A 22,937-nucleotide genomic window follows, 5' to 3' on the forward strand; every position below is an offset into this window, starting at 1 on the left:
TGCAGGAAAAGAAGACTGGGCAATCGACTTGGAAGAGTCAGTTGTATTGTGGGCATCTCTAACAGCAGCTGAATAGAACATAGAAAGATATGGCAACTGGCACAGAAGAATGAGACTATGCAGGTCACAATTCATACCTTAACTTCTCATACTCATGAGGCCAGATTTACTATGCAGGGCAAAGTAGCAGAAGGACACGACAAAAAGGCACCAATGGGAGTTACCAGGGCGGTGGGGGATATAATGAAAGTCCACAAATTAATGCGCACAGACGCAGTCAGTATATTTAAGAAAAGAACAATGCAATCCACCGAGGGCAGCACAAGACAGACGTGCCTTTTTGTTACATTATGCCGCTATCTGCAGTAAATTGCCGACCACAAACCTTAGTAAATCTCGTTGTATGATTCATTTAAAATACTCTCCTCCCTCAAATTGTGTGCTTCGAAAGGGAACTCCTACAGATGCACATGATATTTGGGTGTAATTCTTGAGAAAAAACACACACTCAGTTTTATATTCTGCTCAAAATGTGTTATCACAGGCTTGTACTATAGCCTATAAAAGTTAAATGAAAAATGTACAGCCAGGGCTGAATGATCCACAACTCCACAAAATATTCCAAAAAATTTTAAGCATGTTGAGCCAGATTAACATCTTGCCGTCTAGAGCCTTAAAGCATAAACAAGATGCTGTTGGAATGACAATGTATTCCCTGGATGGCATCATCACCCCCCCCCATCTAATCCACCCACAATCTCTATCCCCCCTGCATGCTCTCCCCCTGTCCAAATAAATAATGTATTCAAAGCTCATCACCAGACCTGTAGTATCCATGTCTTTTCATGTGACACCACTATGTGGTGCCGACACACACACACACACACACACACACACACACACACACACACACACACACACACACACACACACATTCATCCACATATTGTTTCTATGAAACTGAAAAACATCCAAATACTCTGAGTTCACACAAGATCAAGTACAATCTGAAGTCGCTCTTCATTGCCATCACTAAGTGGAATTTGCTTCCATTTTACTGTGATGTCTCAAAATAAAAAATAGTTCTACACCTTCTCCTATACAAAGTTCCTGCAAAATTGTAAAAAAATCCAAGATACTTTGAAGTATCACGCTAACAAGAAGGATCCGTGTCTGTCGTCCTCTTATGCAACGTGGCATCAGATTAGGTATGATGTGTCTAAAAATCAGGTTACTTCCAGATCTTCACCCATACCATCTCTCGGCAAAGTTTGAAAAGGATTAAAGGAACACTTTGTTTTTTTAGTGTGATAAGCGTATATAAGCGATGAGTCTGGACTGAAAGCCGTATGTATTCCACATCAGGGAACACAAAAAGGGAACCCAAGTTGTAAAACTGCAAGAAAATTAGGACAGTTCAGGGCAGGATGGCCCACTCTGTATTGCTCCATACAGAAGGATCGCTGCAGAATGGAAATTTTAGCAACAAATGTTACCCTGATATAAGAATTCTGATGGTGCTACACGAGAAACGAGGCACTACTATGCAATTCTTTGGGGTGAACCCTGAGAGTTAACTGGTAGGGATGCAGAAATATGTTAATCGTAAGTGGCTTCCATATCTACTACCCAGCATCACTTGACATTTAACAAGGATGAAGTTATGATGGATCGCAGATGGATCTGAAGACCTTACTTGGCCTCTGTTAACTAGTTATTTTTATTAGATATAATTATTTTTGGGCAGTGCTTCTGGGAAGGCCTGAGACAGCTGAGTGCATGTTGGAAACAACAGACAGCTACCATGCTGAGCACAGAGTGGAATTTTAAAAACGGAAAGATATCTAAGGTAGCGATTTTGAAAACAGAATATCGCCCAACCCTAGTTATTTGTACCTTCTCAGATATCCATAAGGTGAACTAATGACACTCAAAAGTCAATGTTAGTATTAACAACTAGTATGTTGTCAATTAGTAATTTATTTATAGTCTTATACACATCAAATCAATAGCATCCTCTTTAGCCTGGTAGAAACGGTCTTTAGGGCCAAGATGCTGTAGGCATCAGTTCTGCTTTGCCTACATAAAACGGTGATTTAAAAACCACGCAGTTTCAGAATCTGCTATTAGATTCCGCTATGTGAGCATAGGGAGTGCACTCACCTTGTCAACTTTATTCTGAAGAGATTAAAGACAAAAAGAGTTCCAAATATTAATGTTACTTAAGTTACCGATAAATTTTGCGAATATTTTACTCCCCGAGAATTTGAATGGACTTGTTCAGCGGCATAATTGGATGAGGATATAGGAAGTTGAGCACTGGGTGATTACTTTTAAATACTAATTTATGTTTTATAGTATTTACCTCCTCTCTCCTCTCTGGGGCCTATTGTAAATCTCACCGATTCAAAAAAAAGATAGTAACTTTATCTTGCAGAGAAGAGACGGAACCTACCTTATCTTTTTTCTAAAGGAGGAGCGTGAGGAAGTAAAGGAAAAAGTAGGAAAAAAGCAAACAGGCAGGTTAAAACAGAGGACAGGAGGACTGACACTTGTTTTCAAACCAGAAGAGACTGACAGACAACTGTATCACTTTCTTTTAATAAAACAATTTAGCTGTGTCACTTGGGAAAGGACGTCCTCATTTTCAATTCCAAAACTAGCCATCATGCTATTTTTAACTTGTGCTCATTCCTCATCTGTTAATCAGCAAAAGGGACAATTTGTTGACGCTCCACCCGCCCAACGATATGGAACGCTCTCGCAGAAGAACAGTATGGCAACCAGTGGAAATTGTACCCCCATTATGAAGCCAATGAGTGGAGAAAATCTTTGCTTAGTATCACAGCGCTGTTGTAACCCTAGACTCCGTTTAAAGCTGTCATGCGACATGAGGGGCAACAAGTGCGTATTTACAAAGCCAGCGGACAGAGAGAACAGAACAATTGTTCCGTACTGAAAGCACCTATAACACAAAGCAGGTTTTAGCAACTCTGGTACACGACCAGGCCATAAGACGTCAAATGCAGCCTGGAGCCTAGACATGGAAAAACATGAAATGGGCGAATATGGGACAGCTCAAAGTTTTTCAGCAGGAAAAAGGGAGAAAGGTTCTTCCCCCCCCAAAACTGGAATCAAAACATCTGTGCTGCAGACAACACAATGGGCGTATGCGGTACTAACAGTGTCTTGGGAGACTTGTCTAATTCAGCTAGAATATTGCAATAATAAAAAAAAAAATTCTTTGCAAAAAATATATAGCACATTAGTAATAAGCAGAAGTTCAATAAAACAGTAAGCAAGTAAAATGATTTCTAAATTATATAGTTCTAAAACAGCTGTTCCGAGTTATGAAATTAATTGACAAGCAGTCACATTGTGTGCTTTTTAATTAGCAACACCTTTGCAATAACATAAAACGACAAACATTTATGTTTAGTGTCCCTTTGGGAGCCAGTGACTACAATTACAATTAATACGAAAATGGCAAGAGCAGAACACTTAAAAGAAAATGTCTGTGTGCAAGTTGCGTTCCGATATGCTAAACACTGCTTGTCAATGGACTTCTGTTATAAAACCAATAAATCTGCAACATTTTTACAGAATTAAGCAAGAGTCCATTGTACTGTATGCATCCCTCAACCGCAGCCTGAACAGAAACGCTGCTCCGCCCTCCGACTCCTATTGGCTCACCTTCTCTTTGGTCTTATTGGGGCTCGCACTCTTGGTAGAAGCTGCAGCCTCCTTCTCCACCACACCCACAAAACGCTGCTCCGATTGGGTGTGGAAGGACACCGTGCCCTTGGGTAGCTTCTTGATCCGCACAGCATGGTTCCGCTGGGCAGACAGCATGTCCTTTGGGGGGGGGGGGGGGGGGGGGGGGGCGGGGTTTAGCTGATCAACACTTACAGTATAGAACAGGACTATGAGCAGGGCAGATGGAAGGTAATGTGTAGATTTAAGAGCCGGAAGTGACTCACAGGCACAACAGTGAACTCCACTTCATCAGAGATGTGCAACTGACTCTCCTCCAAGATCTCACTGAAGTGGAAGAACATCCTGGCATCCCGGTCCACACACTTGATGAAACCAAACCCATCACGCATGGCAGCAATCACCCCCTAGAAGTGAGCAGGGCAATAGTACAACCATGCTACTCCAGCACTGAAATCCCACAAAAAAAATTATTTAACATTTTGGTGTAACGGAACACAAACATTCGCTTACCATTTCTCTAGTTTCTTTAGTGTAGTGAAATGTGTCAGGCAAGATTTCTATATTCGTGGCTCTTTCCAGTTTGTCCCGGCGATCTGTGGAGATGTTGAAACGCACGTGATCGCGCTCCAGCAGAGTCACCTTCGACTTGGTGTCCTTCTCCCCAAACAAAAGATCCTTATCTGTGAAGTTTATCCTGGCACGGATGCGCCCAGGCAAGGGGTCATTCTGCAGAATGCCAGACAGCAGAGTGTTAGGCCTGGCAGGGTGTGTGATTCACAGATATTGACAGGATCCTTCACTGCTCATTAAAATAACCAGCAGCTACATTCCGATGACCAATATATTGTGAGAGAACATCTACATTTCAGCTATCAAGGACTAGTCTATGCAAATTAAGCTTGGCAGTACAACACAAGCTAACATATTAAAGGCTTCCCAAAACTGTCTGAAGTAAATAGCCAAAATGCATGCAGTAAGTGTGAGATATGCAGTACGGAGCCTGGGACGGGAGAAAAAGAAGAAACATTTGCGAGATCTCGCAAAACATTACCAGGAGAAAAAATAGATTAACATTGACAACTGTGCTGTGTCCGTTTGAAATACAAAAGAATTTTGGCCTATTTATCGACTAATAAGTATAAACGTAAACGATACAGACATGCTCAGTTAAGTGTGCTTTAAGCATTAAACTTTGGGGGACAATGCACACCATACAACTTTCACATTATGTGTTTTTATACTCATTTATACTAATTCACTGCCAGTGACTTTAAGCAAGACGGATGGGCTGTTGAAAATAAAGTGGGCACACAAACACTGAAATATATTTTTATAAAACACATTGAAAGATGGTACAGATGGAAAACTGCATATAAAGCTAACTTTACCACGGTGTTGAAATTCCATTTCCATACATGTATACATCACCACTGGAGAATATCAGGGAGGTCTACACGAAAGTGGGTTCGGGTTTAGACCTTAACTCTGGCACCACGGTAAAATTAACTTTATTCAGTTTTCCGGCTGCCATATCTTTCAAAAAAAGAGAACACCCATTTTTCACTTTTACTTATATCTGTGTGGAAAAACTTCGCAGAGCCCAAAAAGCTCTGTCGAAGTAGGACTTTACGTTGTGTTTTATGTCCCTCTTCAAGGTGATTCTATACACGGAACAGCCTGGATAGGATGTTGGTTAGAGCCTATGCCAACCTGGTTCTTGTTGGGAATCTTAGGGATGACCTTGGAGACGGTTCCTTCAAACTGCTCGATGCTGATGTCCTCGAAGATGACCGTACCCTGGGGCAGCAGACGCACCTCTGTTGCCACCTCCTTGCCCTAAACGGCCATAACACCAAGTTTAAGTTTTTGGAGCATTTTTCCAAAGCAAAATGTACCTTACTGAAGGTGAAGGCAGTTACACCTCAAAATGATTAACGCGTAAAAGGATTTTCCCGGTTCTATCAAAGTGTAGTCCACTCAAAAACACGAGCAGCTTTGTTCCAAACACCTCAAATACCTGACAAACAAACATCTCTAGAAAATTCAGGAGGCCTGTGTCAAGCCCCCCCCCCAACCCAACTTACGTTGCGCTCTTTGATGGTAAACTCCACATCATCTCCAGCCTGAAGGGCCTCCAGGTCACCCTTGAACTCACTGTAGTGGAAAAAGATCTCTTTCACCACGTCTCCTCTTTCAATAAACCCAAAAGCTTCCTAGAAGCAAGGAGAGAGGGAAGAAGAGTCAAACACAGCATCTAACAGCAGCAGGAGGATGAGGAGCTACAGAAACTGTGTAAAATCTACCTTGGTGGCGCAAACAACACCCTGGCACCTCTGCTGCTTCTTCTTAACCAGGACGATGTTGTGGGCGCTGACGGCTCCCGTGCTGAAAGGCATTCGGGACATCAGAGGCCAAGTTCATCAGGCCTGTTCCGCAGGATGGTGGGAGGTTCCCTCACTTACTGCTTGTTGGTTTCCATGAAAAAGCTGACTTTGTCCCCGGTCTCCAGGTGCAGCTGGCCCTCGACATCCTCTTGCGTATAGGTCAGGTAAAACACCTCCTGGATGGATGAACGTAAACGATACATATAACAGTATTCATATTTATATATAAAAAAGAAAAACAAAAAAAAAAAAAACCTCTATGCAGGTTCCCTATGCAGATGACCCCACGTTTAGCGCATTCACACTGCACCGCGCAGTTATTTTCCAGTTGGGCGGTCCTTACCCCATTCCTCTCGTAGCACACACTGCCAGTGGGTACTTGTCCAGGGGCCGCTTTACCATCCAGGTGGGTGGGAACTGGAGATACAACCTGAAGGACGGAAATCAAGTTGGGGTACGAGGTTAGCCAGGCGTCTGGAAGCAGGTACCACACTGAAAGACAGGTGCTGGATATAGTTAACCCAGATTAAAAAAAATTGTCACATATATGACATTATACACCTATTACTGAAACACATCAACATTTTGATTAAACTGATTAAAATATCAAACCACGATTTACATGGGACATCTGAAGGCAAAGTCAGGCACAACATAACCTTACAACCATAAACTGACGTTGCTACTGAAAAGTAATGAGCATCATTCACTGAACTCCAAACAAAAGTTACATTAAGCCTGAATCCGGTACTCATCATTGCAAATTATCAGCAATTGTTTTTAATTCCCTTGCAGTTCTCTTATAGCTCTAAAACACAAAGCTCAATTGCCCCCCCCCGCCCCCCCCAGAGAAGTCAATCCAGCCCTGATGGGCCAAACATAAGCCATGATAGTGGTCTGAACCGTACCAGCTGTGCAGCATGCAAGTCTGTGCCCACCTGCCCCGAGATCCTCTCCTCAGGCACCTCTGGCTTGATCTTCACCAGCTTGACAGCAATGGGCTTTCCAGTACGCCGGTCTGAGGACACTTCAAACTCCACATCGTCTGCGTGAACAAGGGGGAGGGGGGGGGGAGACACACACACAGACCTTCTAAGTGACATCCTGATTTACAGCACAACTCCATACCGGTTGTTTTGTTTGGCATCTACTGAGTGCTGCAGCAGCATGTTTCAGTTCCACAGCATTGTTACATCCACAGCTACTTTTAATCATGTGGATAAGTGTGAAGGATCTTTTTATTCAGAAAGCGTTAGAAACAAACCTCCATGTTACAAATGAGGTAGAAGTTAAACAGCAGTCTTTACACTTCTGCACAGGAAACTCAAACATCTGTATTGAGTTGAAAACAAAAGACATTTACATAACCGTGAAGATTGTGAGCTTCTGTTACTATGGATTTGTCTGCATGCCTGAACCAGCCTCACTCATCTCCAGAAGAACCACAAAATCATGCATGACAGCTCTAACAAAGCAAATGCCCATATGCTGGGCTGTGGATAGTCTCACTTCTACGTCTGGAGAAGCATCTGGCTGCAGAACACAGGGCGAGCTCCACCAGGAGGAGCTCCACCAGGAGGAGCTCCACCAGGAGGAGCTCCACCAGGAGGAGCTCCACCAGGAGGCCAGAAATCACATGACCTCCACATCAGGTCATGATGCTACAGAAGAGAACTCAGCAGGCTGAACACGTGAATCGATAACATCTGGCTTCCTTTAAAATTCCGAAGACTAATACTTCTCATAATATCTTAAACTGCATAAAAGTGAGAACATCACACACCGAAATTGGAGATTTAAACCAGACTACTAACATCCATTCTCATAGATTTAAACAAGATTATTAACATCTTTTTCAGATGCAGCATTAATATCACTGAAAAAGCAAATATGTATATTTTAAGAGAAAATTAAAGCCAGTTCCCAATGTTGCACTAATGTCATATTCTGGTGCCGCCCCAACACCATTGCTGTAGAATACTGTCGATCTGACACTGCCGGGCATCATTTGATCAGAGCACTGTCATTCGTACCCTGGCAAGCTGACAATGCTCGCTATTGGACCAGAACACTGTCAATCACTCCCTGGCAACCTGATAATGCCATTCATAGGATTTGAGCGCTCTGACTGTCTGCATGTCTAGAAGACTATTTTCAAGCAGCAGAGACGCAACTCAACTACAGGCCACATCTTTCTTCATAGCATGTACAAACTGAATTATAAAGTTCTAAATATGTGAATCAGGATGTCCTTTTTCTCTGTTGCAAAATTATATCCGTAAAGGCAACTCTCACGCGCATGATGTTATTACTGTTGTTCCCAGGAGTCACGTTGAATATGTAGCTAATTTGCTATCTGATGCAGTCTAGTGAAGAGCTGCAACTTCATGGTTTTAAAAAGGTTAAAGGCATAATCGCTTCTCCCAAAAAAAAAAAAGCTACAAATAAAGGAGGTAAACATCGAAATGTGAGGTTTGAGAATGTTAGCTTAGCGATCTAAGAGGATTTAACATAATCCAGACATTCATCCTGGGAAGAAGTGAAGAACACACACTGCGATGTTTGTTACAAATAAATACTGTTAGATCAATAATTCATGAGATTCATTAGTATATAAAAATAGTTCCGTTCTATCCATGTTAATCAATATAAAACTGTTTTCTAATTCAATTCAATACTGTATTTGCTTCTGAAACAATTTTCTGATTCTCAACGTCCACCCAATGTCCTCCTAGTAGAGCTCGTCTAATGTCCTGCATCCAGATCCTCTTGCATATCTGGAGGATCCATAACTAACTTCATTGTTTGTCTCAATACAGTCCCAGACGTTTGCAACACCTCACCTCCAAGCTTCAGCTCCTGGAGGTTTCCGCTGTACTGGGAGCAGTGGAAGAACAGGCGGGCCTGTCTCTCTGAGCACTGGATGAAGCCATAGGAAGTGAGCAGTTTCTCCACCACTCCTGTCTCACGCAGGCTGCTGCCTGCACCGTTAGCAAAGGCCGAATGGCCAGAGCTATGCAGGAGGCCAGGGTCAAAGCTCATCTGGAGCAGTCCAACAAAGAGGAGAAGAGGGGTTAAGGAGGGGAACAGGCCGAACAGATGCACCGTTTACTTTGTCATGATCATTCAAAACATTTTTTACATGCAACGCTGGTTTTAAATTTTGTCCAGAAATGAAAAGAAGAAAAAAAAAAATCTTAAATTTAGGTAACCCACACGCCAAGTCAGAACATCAGTCGTCAAACAGCCTGGTGGGTGTTTAGTCAATAAAACTCAGCCAACAATTTTACAAGCCCTCCAGAGTCCAGAAACAGAACTCCCCATCCTGTCTCACACCACGGCCATAAAAGAGTGAGCAGACTCACTCCACTCAGCAGATTCCAGTTGGCCGTGACCTCGAAGCCACCTCTCACTCATCACAACTGTCAGTATGAAAGGGCACAAACCTCAGCCAAGGTACACAGGCCTTAGACGGCCGTTTACCTTCCAAAACCATGCCAGCGTGTTACCATTCCACTTAATGGGGGGAAATTAATGATAATCCAAACTCAATCAAGTAAGTTTAAAACAGGCAAATACCAGCCCTGACAACCCAAAAAACACCCATTATTCCACCAGGAAAACTAAAGCAATCTAATTACTTAACACCATTCCACCATTAAACGTCGATACAAACACACATGCACGGCTCTGGTGGTGCATGAGCTTCTGCCCTGATTCCAGTGTCGTCATGCTAGAGAACACAGAGTGACGCGTGGTGCCATATTAATGTGGCAAAACCTTAACACGAGTGAGTTACAGCCACCAGGGGCGCGGATGACAACTTGTACAAGGCGAGACTGCAAACAGAACCCAAACCATGCGGTTAGCACTAGGAGTGATTAGGGGGCCAAGAGGAGATCACAGGCACCATCCCAAAGACTGTCACTTACTGATCTCTGGTATAGGGGGGTCCGCTTGTGCTTTTTTGCCCCGGGTGGATGAGAGGAACGACAGGAGAGTGAGGACGAACGAGGGATGGGTGGGGCCGAGGGGGCCACGGCGGGGGTCTGCTCAGAGTACGTCCTCTCCATCACTAGCAGGGGGAGGACGGGGACGTGCTGTACCGGGGTCGGAGGAGGCGGCAAGCTAAGAGAACACGGGCTAGACACAGCCTGACTTCTGTCGCCCTGGTAACAGGGCTGGGACATCAGCCTTCTAATGGAGTACATGACATCCAAATGTCAGTCTGTCATATTCCTGAATTATTCCAGAAAAACACCCTGTCCCTGTCGCCGCTGACAAGCTACTTAACCCACAAATGGTCTGACTAACAAAGACAAACAGGAGAGCTTTTCATCCCAAAGCTACACAGCTTTCAAAGCAAATTCCAAGCAGTGGGTCATATTCAAGTCACCTGAAAACGATCTGGCCCTGATAAAGCCAGACAGAAACCACTCGGTAAAGCCTGACACACGGAGGGCACCAATAGTTAACAGCCAGCCAGGAGAATTCACTGAACACAAAACAGAAACCCCTAAACCCACAACCAAGCAACATCTGATAAAATGTGTCAGTGGGCAATGCACAAAGCATTTCACACCAAGTAAGCTCTTCATGCAGGAAATCCACACACAACTTTCTCCGCTTTAGCATGCATACGAATTTGCAGTAAAGAGATGAGCTGAAAAATGGTGACAAGGGAAGATGAAAGTAAGTAATAACCTACTGCACCTCATAACACAAAAACTTTCCTCTTTAAATACCTCAGATCAACAAGGTGAAAGTGAGAGGGCCAAGGCAAATGCGTGAGTGTGATGGATGTAGAGACTGGCAATGCCAACAGGGGAAGGATGGGTTAGATGGAGGGGCAAAGACTAGCTGTGCCAGGACAGCAGCCGTTTTGAAAAGCAGACATTTCTGTTCATGTTCAAACAAAAGAGATTCGAACGTAGCACAGCAGACCGCTACACGAAAGGACAAGGATCCTTCAGTTCGATCTCTTTTATAAAAAATAAAGTGTTTGTGGTATTTGGTGTTTATACCTTTTAAAAAAACACATTGTAACATTCCACAAAACACCCATACATCCTCAAAATGCATATCCTGTTCACATGCATAGATAAACAGCATCAAGTAATAAATTGAATATGCCGAAAACGAAGGTTGTATGGCATAAGAACGATGCCTTATTTTAGAAATCTGAAAACATTTTTAGCGTGAGGAAAAAGCTGGTCAATACAGCAATTTAATTTTTAACTTATAGCTGCATGTATGATGGCTTATAGGCACTGCGTCCAAGTTACCATAGTGCAACTAGAGGTGCACATTATCAGCAGACCAGGAGAAACTGCTGATTCATGTCAGTTACGTTCTTACAAACCACACCGAATCTCAGAATCCCACTGGACTGTCATCAAATCTGAAACTGGCCTACTCTGAAATTTCACCTAACAACACAGTGTGTTATCCCTGAGAGTCAGGGGTTAATGTCATACACTGTAGCCTTCAAAGAATGTGCGCCAAAAATTAGCAGCACGTGTGTTAAGGTGGTGGGTCACCGACGCTGCTCCTACTGATCTCCCACCCTGCAGAGTTCAGGTGCCGCCATAATTTAACACACCTGATACAGATAATCAGGCTCTTCAGCAACATCTTAGTATTTCACCCAACTCAGGCTGCACCGAAGCTCTGCAGGGTGGTAGATCTCCAGGAGCGTGGTTTGGTGACCACTGCGTTATGAGGATCATTAATCTAACCAGCCCAACAGGGTGGAGGTTGCTCCCCCAGCTTTTAGAGGATGACATATGAAAGCATAGATGAACGTGCCCATGTGTTCTAACCACCCACCCACATTAATTTCAGCACAGGCTGCAGCTCAGCAGACTAGTCTCAGAGCCCGGGAGGTAGAATGGTGCTCGGACTGGATGGGGATAGAGGGCAGGGCAAGAAGTGGGAGGCGGGTGTTTAATGGCAGGGGTACAGAGATGGGGGGACAGTGGGGTGGAACTTACGGATCGGCCATACGGGGACAGGCAGAGTCCGACGGGGGAGGTGCTGCCCAGGTCGGCGCTAACAAATGCAGTGGGTGGAGACGCGGGCAAGGTAAACTCCACAAAGCCTTTCCAGTGGCTGCCCATATCTGCCCACACACTCCCAAACTCCACCCCCCTTCGTGCCGCTTTCTGCACCTGTTCACACCTTTGGTTTAGGAGAAACTATTTTTGTGTGTTTTTTTTTTTTTGTTGTTGTTTTGTTTTGTTTTTTTTTTTTTTTTTTTTTTTTTTTTTTCCACACCACCCACCCAACGACACACCTCCTGACGTCTGCAAAAGGTGGAGAGAAGAGGGACACAGAAGAGAAAAAAAAATAAAGAGAAAGAAGGGAAGGGAGCAACAAGAACAGGCAGTAAGCACAACGCTCCAGCCTGGGAAAGGGAGGAAGGAATGAGCACACGGGAGAACGGACAAGGAGCATCCTATCGGCAGGGCCTATGCCAGGGGTCACCAGCTCCGGTCCTGCAGGGCTACTATCCAGTAGGTTTGCTGTCCCACTTGGCTTCTGATGAGCCACACCTGCTCCTGGTATTTACCCGAGATCTAGTATGGCTCATCAGAAGCCGGGTAGGATAGAAAACTTACTGGACAGTAGCCCTGCAGGACCGGAGCTGGTGACCCCTGACCTATGCTTTCTGCATCTTACCACTTGGTTTCTCTAACCCAGCATTTCCCAACCCAGTCCTTGGGGACCCCAAACAGTCTACATTTGTGCTCCCTACAAGATCCCAACCGCAAGAGGTATTCTGTGCTCTTGATTGGCTGGGATCTGGGAGGGAGAAAAAAAAAGTGGACTGTCTGGTGTCCCTGAGGACTGGGTTGGGAAACACTCACCTAAACTACTTTAGCAACCCTAAGTTCCAGTAAGAGTTTGGATTTTGTGTTGGAATGTAGAGACAGACAATTGGTTTGGAAAACAGCTAAGCCATTAAAAGCCACTATGGCAGGTTCAGCCATCATTTTGTTGAAATAAATGGGTCCAATATATCAGAAAATAAGTGATTGCCCAAATAATTACTCTGATCCCGGTATTGAGCACTGAAAATAAAACTACCACGAAACGTGACATCACTGTGCCAGATCCGAAGGCTTTCATAAGAATAAACATCTTGTGTCAGTCATCTACAAGAGGAATGCTCATGGAGAAAGATAAGGATGAACCAGCTTGTACAAGCCAGCTCGGCCTGATGCAATCAAAAAAAAAATTGGCAGATATTTTTTTTTTCTTAAAACTCTACTGCTGATGCCAAATATTTAGGTTAGGAAGGACAACTACCATAAGTGCTTGAGATGGCCGGGGATGAAAGGCCCCAGAAAAAGGGCCTAGCAATTAAGATCTTCATGGCAATCTGCCATGTATGTTCATGCCGCAATCCGTTGGAACAAAAACCACTAAATGTATAAACTGACTAAATGTGTACCTATGTAGCCAACAGTTGAGTAGTTAATCTAGATTACATTAAAGATCAATAAACAACTTTTACTCTATATTTTAAAAAACCTCAGATATTTACATCCATGAGATGGTTCAAATGTCTTCATATTTGCTTTGTTCTTGCATCACTTAAACTAGGACACCCCTCTAACTGATACTGGAGTACTATACCCCTAAGTAGAATACAAGAAGGGGGGAAAAACGATTGCATTTCACTCAAACTTAGAATGACATTTTAGCAGACACACATTTAACACCACCTCATATAGCAATTAGGGCATCTATAATCTGCACTTTTCCCACCATCATTTCTAAGGGAACCAAAGAAAAACTTGTTAAATTGTGATCCTAAATCAAATTTACATTAAAACAGGAAACACGCAGGAATGTGTAAACTCAAGTCGGTAACTGAATAACAAGATTTCCGGCATGAACTCATTCTTGTCACTAAACTTTAGAACCAACTTTAAATAAAGTTGCTGGAGACATGGGTAGAGTTAGGGGTTGAGAAAGAGGAGAGAAAGTGTAGACGTACACTAAGGTCACAATGCACACATATCTGATGGTATGTTTAGGCTGGACCTCCCACACAGGTACAACAGCAGACTCCTTAGAGGTGAAAATGAGGTTCCAATGCTTCCATCACTTGACAGGATGTAGTTTTTTGTGTCACTCCATAGCATATACAGTTCAATGAAAAAAGGGCTTTCTGGGGACTAGGCTGTTTCTACTATTGAATATTGACGTTTTGAGTATTTCCCCCCCACACCTTTCATTTCATTGAGTTGAAAGGTAAAGCCAAAGCACTGACATTAGACATTATTAGCCGAGTCACAGAGTACCACTGCTGACATCAGAAACCACTCCTCAAAACCAGTCCCATACACTGTTTTTCTGGAACGTGTTAGCAGACCAACAGCCAAGCGCACATGCAAACTTTTCATTAGAGGGGCCTACCTTGTTTGGGTGGGAAGAGCGGCTTCTTGGACAGCAGCTGTCAAGGGAGCACCAAAGGCGATTCCGTTTGCACGCAGACTGCAGACTATGCTTGACCCGTGTTGTGATACTTTCAAGCAAAATAATAATAAAATATAATAATAAATGGGAAAGAGAGAAGAAATAACAGGAGGAGGCTGACAGGAGTGACACTGCTTTAACTCAGGGAAAAAAAAACATAGCAAGACAGAGAAAGAGGGATGGGAAGGAAAGAGCAAACAGGAGGGGAACTATGTCAAACTAGCAAAGAGTAGCCCCCCCGTACCCCGATGGGACAGAGGCACAGCGAGGATGAGGAGGGCGTTGAGCAGCGTTGGGACGTGTGCTTTGTTGAAGCTGTTGAGTAGGCACAAACTTCTGGTCTCAGATCAGATGTGGTCTTCTGGCTTTGTATTGTTGCCACGTTTCGGCAGACTTGTCTGGTCTCTGTTCTTTGGTTGTTTGGTTTTTCTTTTGTTGACTTTTGAATCAATCCTTGATGATGCGTTTTTTTTTCTTTTTCTTAGCGTTGTTGCAATTTCTGTTAGTTTTTCCTTAATCTTCGGTGTGATCTGAACTTGAAGCAGCAGTTTGATGGTACGTAATTCAATTCGGTTTCACTTCATACTGCAAAGAAAAACAATTGCAACTTTCAACACAAGCTGGTCACTAAGCCCATAACTGGCATCACTTGCTGTAAATAACTGACATCACCATAAGCTTACTACTAAGAAACGAATAAGAATTAAAAAAAAAAATTAAAATTACAAAACTCCCTCAGCCCCACAGCACATCTTTTACTGACATGTACAGTCTATATCAATGAAGACCAAATATTTTAAATATGGCTTACTACTACAATAAATCAAAAAATTTTACACTGAATTCATATAAGATCAATTTCAGTAGTGGGAGTATTAGGTGTAACGAGGATGGGACATGTGGTTGATTACTTTCAAAGCCCTCTCTCAGTTTCATTGATTTACATACCACCATTTACATTATTGCTTTGTGCCAAAGGTCAGGATACATAATTTTCTCAGGACAGCTAGCAAAGAATATTCACCAAACAGGACACTTCACCAGTGAGCCCTGCCTGGCCCAAGATTAACACCCAACCAGATTCCGTCTTTACAACCTCAGACACCTAAAAATACAACCCAGCCTCACCCTTTATCTGCAACAACAAGCAGGCTAAACACCATCATTGGACAATCCGATGGATAAGAGGGACAGCAGAACACAGTCATGGAGGCAGCGAGTTAAAAATTAAAAAACATTAGGTGATCAGTGGTCATTGTCAACACACCACAGCACACAGTGCGCAACAACGAAATGTGTCCTCTGCATTTAACCCACATGTGACTTTCGTGACATAGCAGGGGCCAGCTAATTCAGCGCCTGGGGGGGCAGTACCTTGCTCAGGATACCTCAGGCGGCATAATAGTAAAGTATACTGGACCCCCACCCCCAGCGAATTTCAAATCGTCAAGATTTCAATATGATGTAATAACATTGCTTTTGCAAATGCTGTCAAAACATTGTGTACTGCATCATAAAGTACAACTGTCAAGTTAAATACGGTGTAGACAGTGACTGTTTCTATGGTACTTAAAATAGAAATTCTGTACACTGTAAAGTTATTACAACGGATTTAAAAATACCCATGCGCAACTGCTTTATACACCTCAGGAAAAATTAGGAGACCACTCTAATTTTAAAATTCCGCATTTCGAAATCCTGGTTTAATTCTGGTTCTGCTGGCAGAGGCTACACTGAGCAGCAGGTTTCTTCCAGGTTCGAAATTTCTAAGACAGAAGAGACTTTAAGGGGCAGAGATGATCGTCAACTTATCCGACAGTTTCTCATGAAGAATTGGAGGATGACATCAAGTGACCTTCAAAAGGAATGGGAAACCTTAAGTGCAGGTATGAAGTGCACTGATAAGGACAGTTTGTAACAGGCTCCTAGCAGCAGGAATGAAGTCCCATAAAACTAGAAAGAAGCCCTTCATTATTGAGAAACAAGGCTACAGTTTGCATGCTGTGTTCCATTTGAACTCAGAAATTTCAACTGGAACAACCCCTGAAGTCGGAATTCCGACTCGTGAACTCTGAGGAATCGACAACCCCAAGTTCAGAATCAAAGATGGCTGTGCCATTTATAAACAGAAGTTAAAGCTGTAGTTTTATACTGTTTATTAACATACATCTTACGTCTGGCTCATTAAATCAGTTGTACATGCAGTACTGTGCCACCACTATCTGTGGACATGCTGCTACAGCGTTTTTTAGTGCTGTCCCAAACGATTATTCTTTAAATGATTAATCAAGCTATTATTTTTTTCGATTATTCGGCTAATCTAACAACTAATTTTTCGATTGATCTGATGATGAAAATAATTGCTTATCAATAAATTTAAGTTTAATACAATTCACCCCCCCCACACACAAATCTGAAATTCTCATTAACATTTCAATTTATTAAAACATTTCTTAAACATTAGAGCATTATTAACAAAAAAGGCAAATAGGATTTCTATGTTAGACTTAAGGTTAATCACTGCAATAGTTTTTACCTAATTATTTCAGTACACTAATTTGACTTTAATGTTGAAATAGATGCTAAAACATGGAATGATTTCATAACTAGAGAAATATGTTAACAAATACTAGCAAAAGTAGTTTATAGTTAAGGAACGATTTAGGCTACAGTGTGTAAGACTAGTCGTAAACGATAATTTGTCTCACTCTTAAGTAAACAGAAAATATAAAATGGCTGAAACAGCATCATTAACGTCAGCTACAGTAGAGGTGCAGAAAACGTATCATGACTGAAGTATTCCCAAACTTTGGAAGACCACGTGCGGCCTTTTTTGCCGCATGTTTATGAGAGAAGTGCTACATGATTGGCCAGTGCATGCCTTACAAAATAGTGCGGCACTGCTGGCACGGGCGATATTAGACAAAACTATATCGGAATTATCAGTCTATAATTGATATAGTTGTAACAGTGCCAGCAGTGAAACAACTAGCCAGCTTATCATCAGAATAACTTTGTATTGTAAATGAAAACCATGCTGCAGGTCCAATAAATAAAATATTGTAGCTCTCGAGTCGTGAAGAGATTATTAGGTGGACAGTAGGGCTGGACAATAATTCGATATCAATATATATCGCGATATAATTTTTTTCGATAACGGTGATACGATTTTTAAACACATTTCCGATATTTCGATATACATTTGAATATTATATATATTCACCGGCTTTTAAAAATGTATCACAAGTGCTAAACAGCGCGTATTCAAATCGCATTTGCATGGTAATTTGCTGAACAACGCAGCTGTGAAACGTGATCCAGGTAAAACTTTTTTAGACAGCATAAATAATATTGAAGCATTTGTTTTCAAGCAGACTGTTAAAAGCAAAAGCAACAAAGCATTTTAGACTTTGTAAAGAAACCATAGTAACCACGTGTATGATACTTTTCAGAGCTGCGTCAGAGGGAAATGACTCGTGAATTTAATTTTGACACTGGTTAGCTTTTTGTGAAAACGAACTACAGTACACCCCGCAGGTTTTTTGTGATTTTGTGAGCGATCTTTGTGTTTTCAATGTTGGAGAATATAATTAAAGGTTTGTATCAAGAAACGACGGTGGTTTTTATTGTATACTGGTAAATCTCTGCTGTTAGTTGGTGGTATGCCTTTTGTTAGCCAACATGTATGTCGGGGCCGGCTCTACGCTGGGGCAACGCCCCCTTAAGCAAACGTCCTGCCCCCTTAAATCAAACTTTTAGAAGTTGAGGAAGAAAATAATAATTACCCACAAACTGAATATGGACAAGATTTACTACAGTAGCTGAAAAATCCACTGAAAAAGGCACAAACGAGATGATAAGTTTCACTTCTTGTTCGCTCTTTCCCTCCGCGTTCTGTTTGTGCGCGGGCTCACGCAGCACTCGGCAGATCCCCCACTCACCCTCCCCCCAGCTAATCATCCAATCACTGTTAGTATGCAAATGAGCCAGTTTCTCAGTAGGCAGGGCAAAGCGAAATGAGCTGCGTGATTGCGGGAGGTTTGGAGGAAACAGCAATCTCTCTCGTCAAAATCATAGTGACTAGTGAGATCATGGTTCGAATTATTTTTGTCTATTTGGGGGGGTCTTGATCGGGGGGTACTGTACCCCCCAGTACCCCCCGATCAAGACCCCCCCCCAAATAGACAAAAATGGCAGTTTGGGGGGGGTATTAAAAAAAAAAAAAACAACAAGAAAAATGTTAAGAAGGAACCTCACCTTGTAGGAAAATTTTATGTAAAACGATTTTAGACACCCCTAGTGTGGATCGTACCATTTGAACCACCTTGGCGCTAGAAGCAGCTTAGCCAGTCGGTTACGTCATTCATTCTCATTGAGCGACTTGTTCGTTGTGATTTCAAGATTCTTTATTCGTCACATACATAGTTATAACAAGTACAACATGTAGTGAAATGAACCCTGACCGATCCTATTTTTCAGTTTTATATTTCAAGACTCGGTGAATTGATTTTTTCTTTTTCATAACTTAGCCTACCCTTTTTAGTTTTGGTAATATTGGCAATAGTGAAAAGTGTTTTGTTGGGTTCAAATATGTTTGATATAGGCCATCCAATTAAGGTAAATGTCTTGTTTTTAATCTGATGACGAATATTTTATTTTATTTTTTGTTTTACTTTTCAGTTTTCCCCCTGAGGGATTGCCACCTTACTGTGGTCAGGGGCTTTGTGTGCCTCAGTGACCCTAAGAGCTACACCAGCAGAAGCTTAGCCTTCAGGTGGGACACCCAAGTTGGACAGGTCTTAGGGCAGAGGCCTGACAAAGTGCAATCCAATTACATGACAAAAACAGTTATCCAGAGCACCACCCCACCCCTTTCCCGCCTTTGTCACCACCATGTGCCCCCTTCACATTTCTGTCTGCCCCCTCATATATGCATGTCTAGAACCGGCCCCGATGTATGTACATATTTATAGCATGCCGATCGCGTCAAACAAATCGCGGCAATGCCAAAAACCCGTGCATGTACATTCTCAGTTATTAACGCACATAAATACATTTCAAGCACATGCTAATATATTGCTGCCATATTGGTTTTCGGTTATCTCGATCATCGGTTATCTCGACGCTTTTTGGCAACCCCCTAGGCCGGCGACATAACCGGGTTCGACTGTATATGAATAATCAGCCTGTTCTAGTTTAAAGGGAAATATATTATTGTTAATAAGCTGAGTCTGAGAGTTTTATTTATTTGATAGTTTATTTCACATTTCTTGTTTGTAAAGGCTAAATACAAATAAAAAGTGAACCTTTTTTTTTTTGTACTGTTTTTATTTAAAAAAAAAATTATATAATTTTAATAGGAGGAGCCTGGAGGTATTATAGACTTTGCAAATTCAGTTTGCAGACAACCATTGTGCGTGTCCTCGGCAGTTTTTTCCTGAGGCTTTTTAATATTGTCCATATCGATATCGGAATTATATCGTATCGACCAAAATTAGGAAATATATCGTGATATAAATTTTTGCCATATCGTCCAGGCCTAGTGGACAGTAAAGTTCAGTTATTAGCAGACTGTTTTATTGCGCGATTCTTAAAAGGACAGCGTTAACGTGCTCTCGCGGGGATAAAGTACTTTCCCTTACAATATGTTTAGCTTATCACTTAGTGCATTGCAGTCATAAAACATTTACGCAGTTTTACATAACGTGTCGACAAATTCCACAGACACATTTTTATAATCGACATTGTCGATTACGTCGAATAATCGTCCCAGGCCTAGTGTTTTTATTCACAAAATATCGCGCAATGTGTTGTTAACCACTGATATTGCTAACAATGGCTAACAACTGACCGGGGTAGAACTGGGTCCAGTTTCAGTAAGCAGAATTTCTTGCTCAAGCGGACAACTTGTCAGATTTAAGGTAGTCTGGGCTAAATGCAAGTGAATGGAGATAAAGGCCATTTAAACTGGGGTAAATTAAATCTGACATGTTACCCAGGTAAGCAAAAAAATCTTGCTTTTTGAAAGCATCCCTGGTATTGTTAGTTGGCTTTTTCAACTTGCTGTACTGGAACTCTTAACTTGTGTGTGACGTCATTCCTAGTTCCGACCCCAAGGTAAATGGAATGCAGCATTATTCACAAACACACAGATAAATTGATAAATGAGTCAAACAAAAAAAAAAAAACTGTCCTGTGGTCTCAATTTTTTCAAGTGCTGTGTGTGTGTAAAAAAATATATATCATAAAAAAATAAGGATTTTAGGATTAGTCCTCCCCATAGAAATGATTGAAAAGTCCCCACAATGATACAATTACAAACCTGTGTCTATGTGTGTGTGCACGTTTGTGTAACATATTTTTATATTTGATTTGACAGTTCATTGCCTGATCACATGATCAATCATCAAAATTGTTTATTTTTTGCAACCCTATTTTAGCTTATAATGGTTCTTTACCCATCCTCCTCTCTACCCAGCAACTAGACAGGTCAGAAAAACCAGAGTATTCACTGCAAAGCAACCTGGTTTTCCACAAATCACCCTGACACCTTAAGTGGAGCACACAGAAGAAACATTACCCAGAACGCCAGTGCAGCAATATTAGCCAATAGCTCCAGGGCTTCAGGGGTAGGACTTGAGTTCTAGGGAATGGTGACGTTTCACACACGCTCCTTTCCAAGACAAGTATACATAGCTCAAGGAGTTATGGCCCCATTTAAAAGGCAGCTAGACAAGTCCATGAAAAACTTATTAAAAATAATACCCGTTACTTTTGAACAGAATAGACATTTAACTATATGAAGTAACATAAGCCAGTTTCCTGTTAAAATTACATCAAAAGTTCTTAATGAAACAGCATCCATTATCCCAATTAGAGAAACACAATGTATCGGTTAACATCAGAACCGGCTGATTTTTCTTTAATAAATAAGATCTGTTTAATATGTCAATCTTGGCTGATACTGCTTGCTTATGCTTAATGCATAACAATATTAAAAGTTAAAATAATGGCGATAATTGCTTTGGACAATCAGCCTTTTTTCGTAGTTGAATGAGGGAATTCGTCAGCACACTCAACCACAGAAAGGTAGGGCTGCCACTTTCAATGTGAAAATGCCACCCACCACCTGGGACCGCAACAATAAAATTTGCCGTGAAGGAGTGGGAAACTGATCACGTGGTCTGAAAATACAGGACAAATGTCCCGTACTGCTTCAAAAAGGACACAGCATTTTATTTTACAATCCCATAAAACATGAAATAGGTGGCTACTCTAGTTAGAGAATGTCTCACAGGACCAGCTGCAAGCTTATGGTTTTATACGGCCTGTGACGTTTTTTATTCATTAGTAAAATCGGGCCAGCTGATCAATGTAACGTCATTCTAATAAACAGCACCAGCAAGTTTGATGACAGTGATGTAATTTAGCAGTTATTGCATTAAGCATTTCTCTTAAAATCATCTTTTGCATTCACGCAAGTAGAGATGCACCGATCCAGAACGATTAGATGGATTGGGTATCGGCCATATGACCGACCCACATCCCATACTTACTCGATTATTTTTTGGAAGTCTGTATTGTTTCTTGTTAAATTGATTTATATAATCAATCACACAACAGCTCTTTCCCATTTTAGATGTCTTTTTTGCATTTTGGAAACTAAATAATGCGGGGGGAAGGAAAAAAGCACCTTTTCTTTACAAATGCAGCAACTAAAAAGCACACTTGAAAACAGATGCTTTTTTTGGCAAATGATTTACCACAAAATAATTTATTGCCATTTTGCTAATGTAAGCCATTTTGCCATGAACGTGGTAGTAAATACACACTGAACCATGTGACACGAGGAGAGCTGTAAACTAATATTTTAATCAGTTTTATTAAAATGGTAGCAGTGCAGATAACTGCAATCATGAAGTCATCGCTAACCAGAACAGCTTAATATGTACTGTTACCCTGCATCAATAGTAACTGACAAAATCAGTGAAATGAGAACGTTAGCCTCGATAGCTGCTAAGCTACCTTCTTCATGACTATAAATTATAATAAACAGTAACAGTTAATGCTGAGCAGATATTAAAAAAACACAATATTTAGTACATTAAAAAAAAAAAAAAAAAACAACGTTTTTTTTAAAAATCAGTTATTTTTTCAAACATACTGCTTAAAGTGCTTGGTAAGCAATGAAAATGAATGTGAATTCTGTATCGTGAATCTCAATGGTTTGGAACTATTTGCCGTCCCCATGACCTGGAAGTTTGCCAGGAATTACAATGGGTCCCTTTGGGAGTGTTGTCACTCTGGTTTTTTCCAATAATATACAGCTACAGTCACTGCTCAGGGGCC

General features: G+C 41.7%; 1 protein-coding gene across 9 annotated transcripts in view; it reads right to left on the reverse strand.

Moving 5' to 3' along the window:
- The window catches only part of csde1 (cold shock domain containing E1, RNA-binding), a 35,191-nt gene that overhangs the window by 8,130 nt on the left and 4,124 nt on the right, over window positions 1-22,937 (reverse strand). The window contains exons 2-14 of one of the 9 annotated variants that reach the window (XM_072702216.1): window positions 14,833-15,173; window positions 14,529-14,637; window positions 10,034-10,176; window positions 8,945-9,143; window positions 7,010-7,146; window positions 6,445-6,531; window positions 6,180-6,277; window positions 6,021-6,102; window positions 5,802-5,930; window positions 5,428-5,553; window positions 4,228-4,443; window positions 3,981-4,121; window positions 3,694-3,855 (exon numbers count right to left, since the gene is read on the reverse strand). In XM_072702216.1, the coding sequence (XP_072558317.1) occupies window positions 3,694-3,855; window positions 3,981-4,121; window positions 4,228-4,443; window positions 5,428-5,553; window positions 5,802-5,930; window positions 6,021-6,102; window positions 6,180-6,277; window positions 6,445-6,531; window positions 7,010-7,146; window positions 8,945-9,143; window positions 10,034-10,174 (1,518 nt within the window). In that variant the 5' untranslated portion in view covers window positions 10,175-10,176; window positions 14,529-14,637; window positions 14,833-15,173. Of the gene's footprint in view, window positions 1-3,693; window positions 3,856-3,980; window positions 4,122-4,227; window positions 4,444-5,427; window positions 5,554-5,801; window positions 5,931-6,020; window positions 6,103-6,179; window positions 6,278-6,444; window positions 6,532-7,009; window positions 7,147-8,944; window positions 9,144-10,033; window positions 10,202-12,094; window positions 12,345-14,528; window positions 15,174-22,937 lie in introns of those variants that run through there. The other 8 variants (XM_072702215.1, XM_072702219.1, XM_072702214.1 and 5 more) reach the window with 8 other exon arrangements.

This window comes from Paramormyrops kingsleyae, chromosome 18, assembly GCF_048594095.1.
Source record: "Paramormyrops kingsleyae isolate MSU_618 chromosome 18, PKINGS_0.4, whole genome shotgun sequence".
In the NCBI taxonomy this organism is placed as follows: domain Eukaryota; kingdom Metazoa; phylum Chordata; class Actinopteri; order Osteoglossiformes; family Mormyridae; genus Paramormyrops; species Paramormyrops kingsleyae.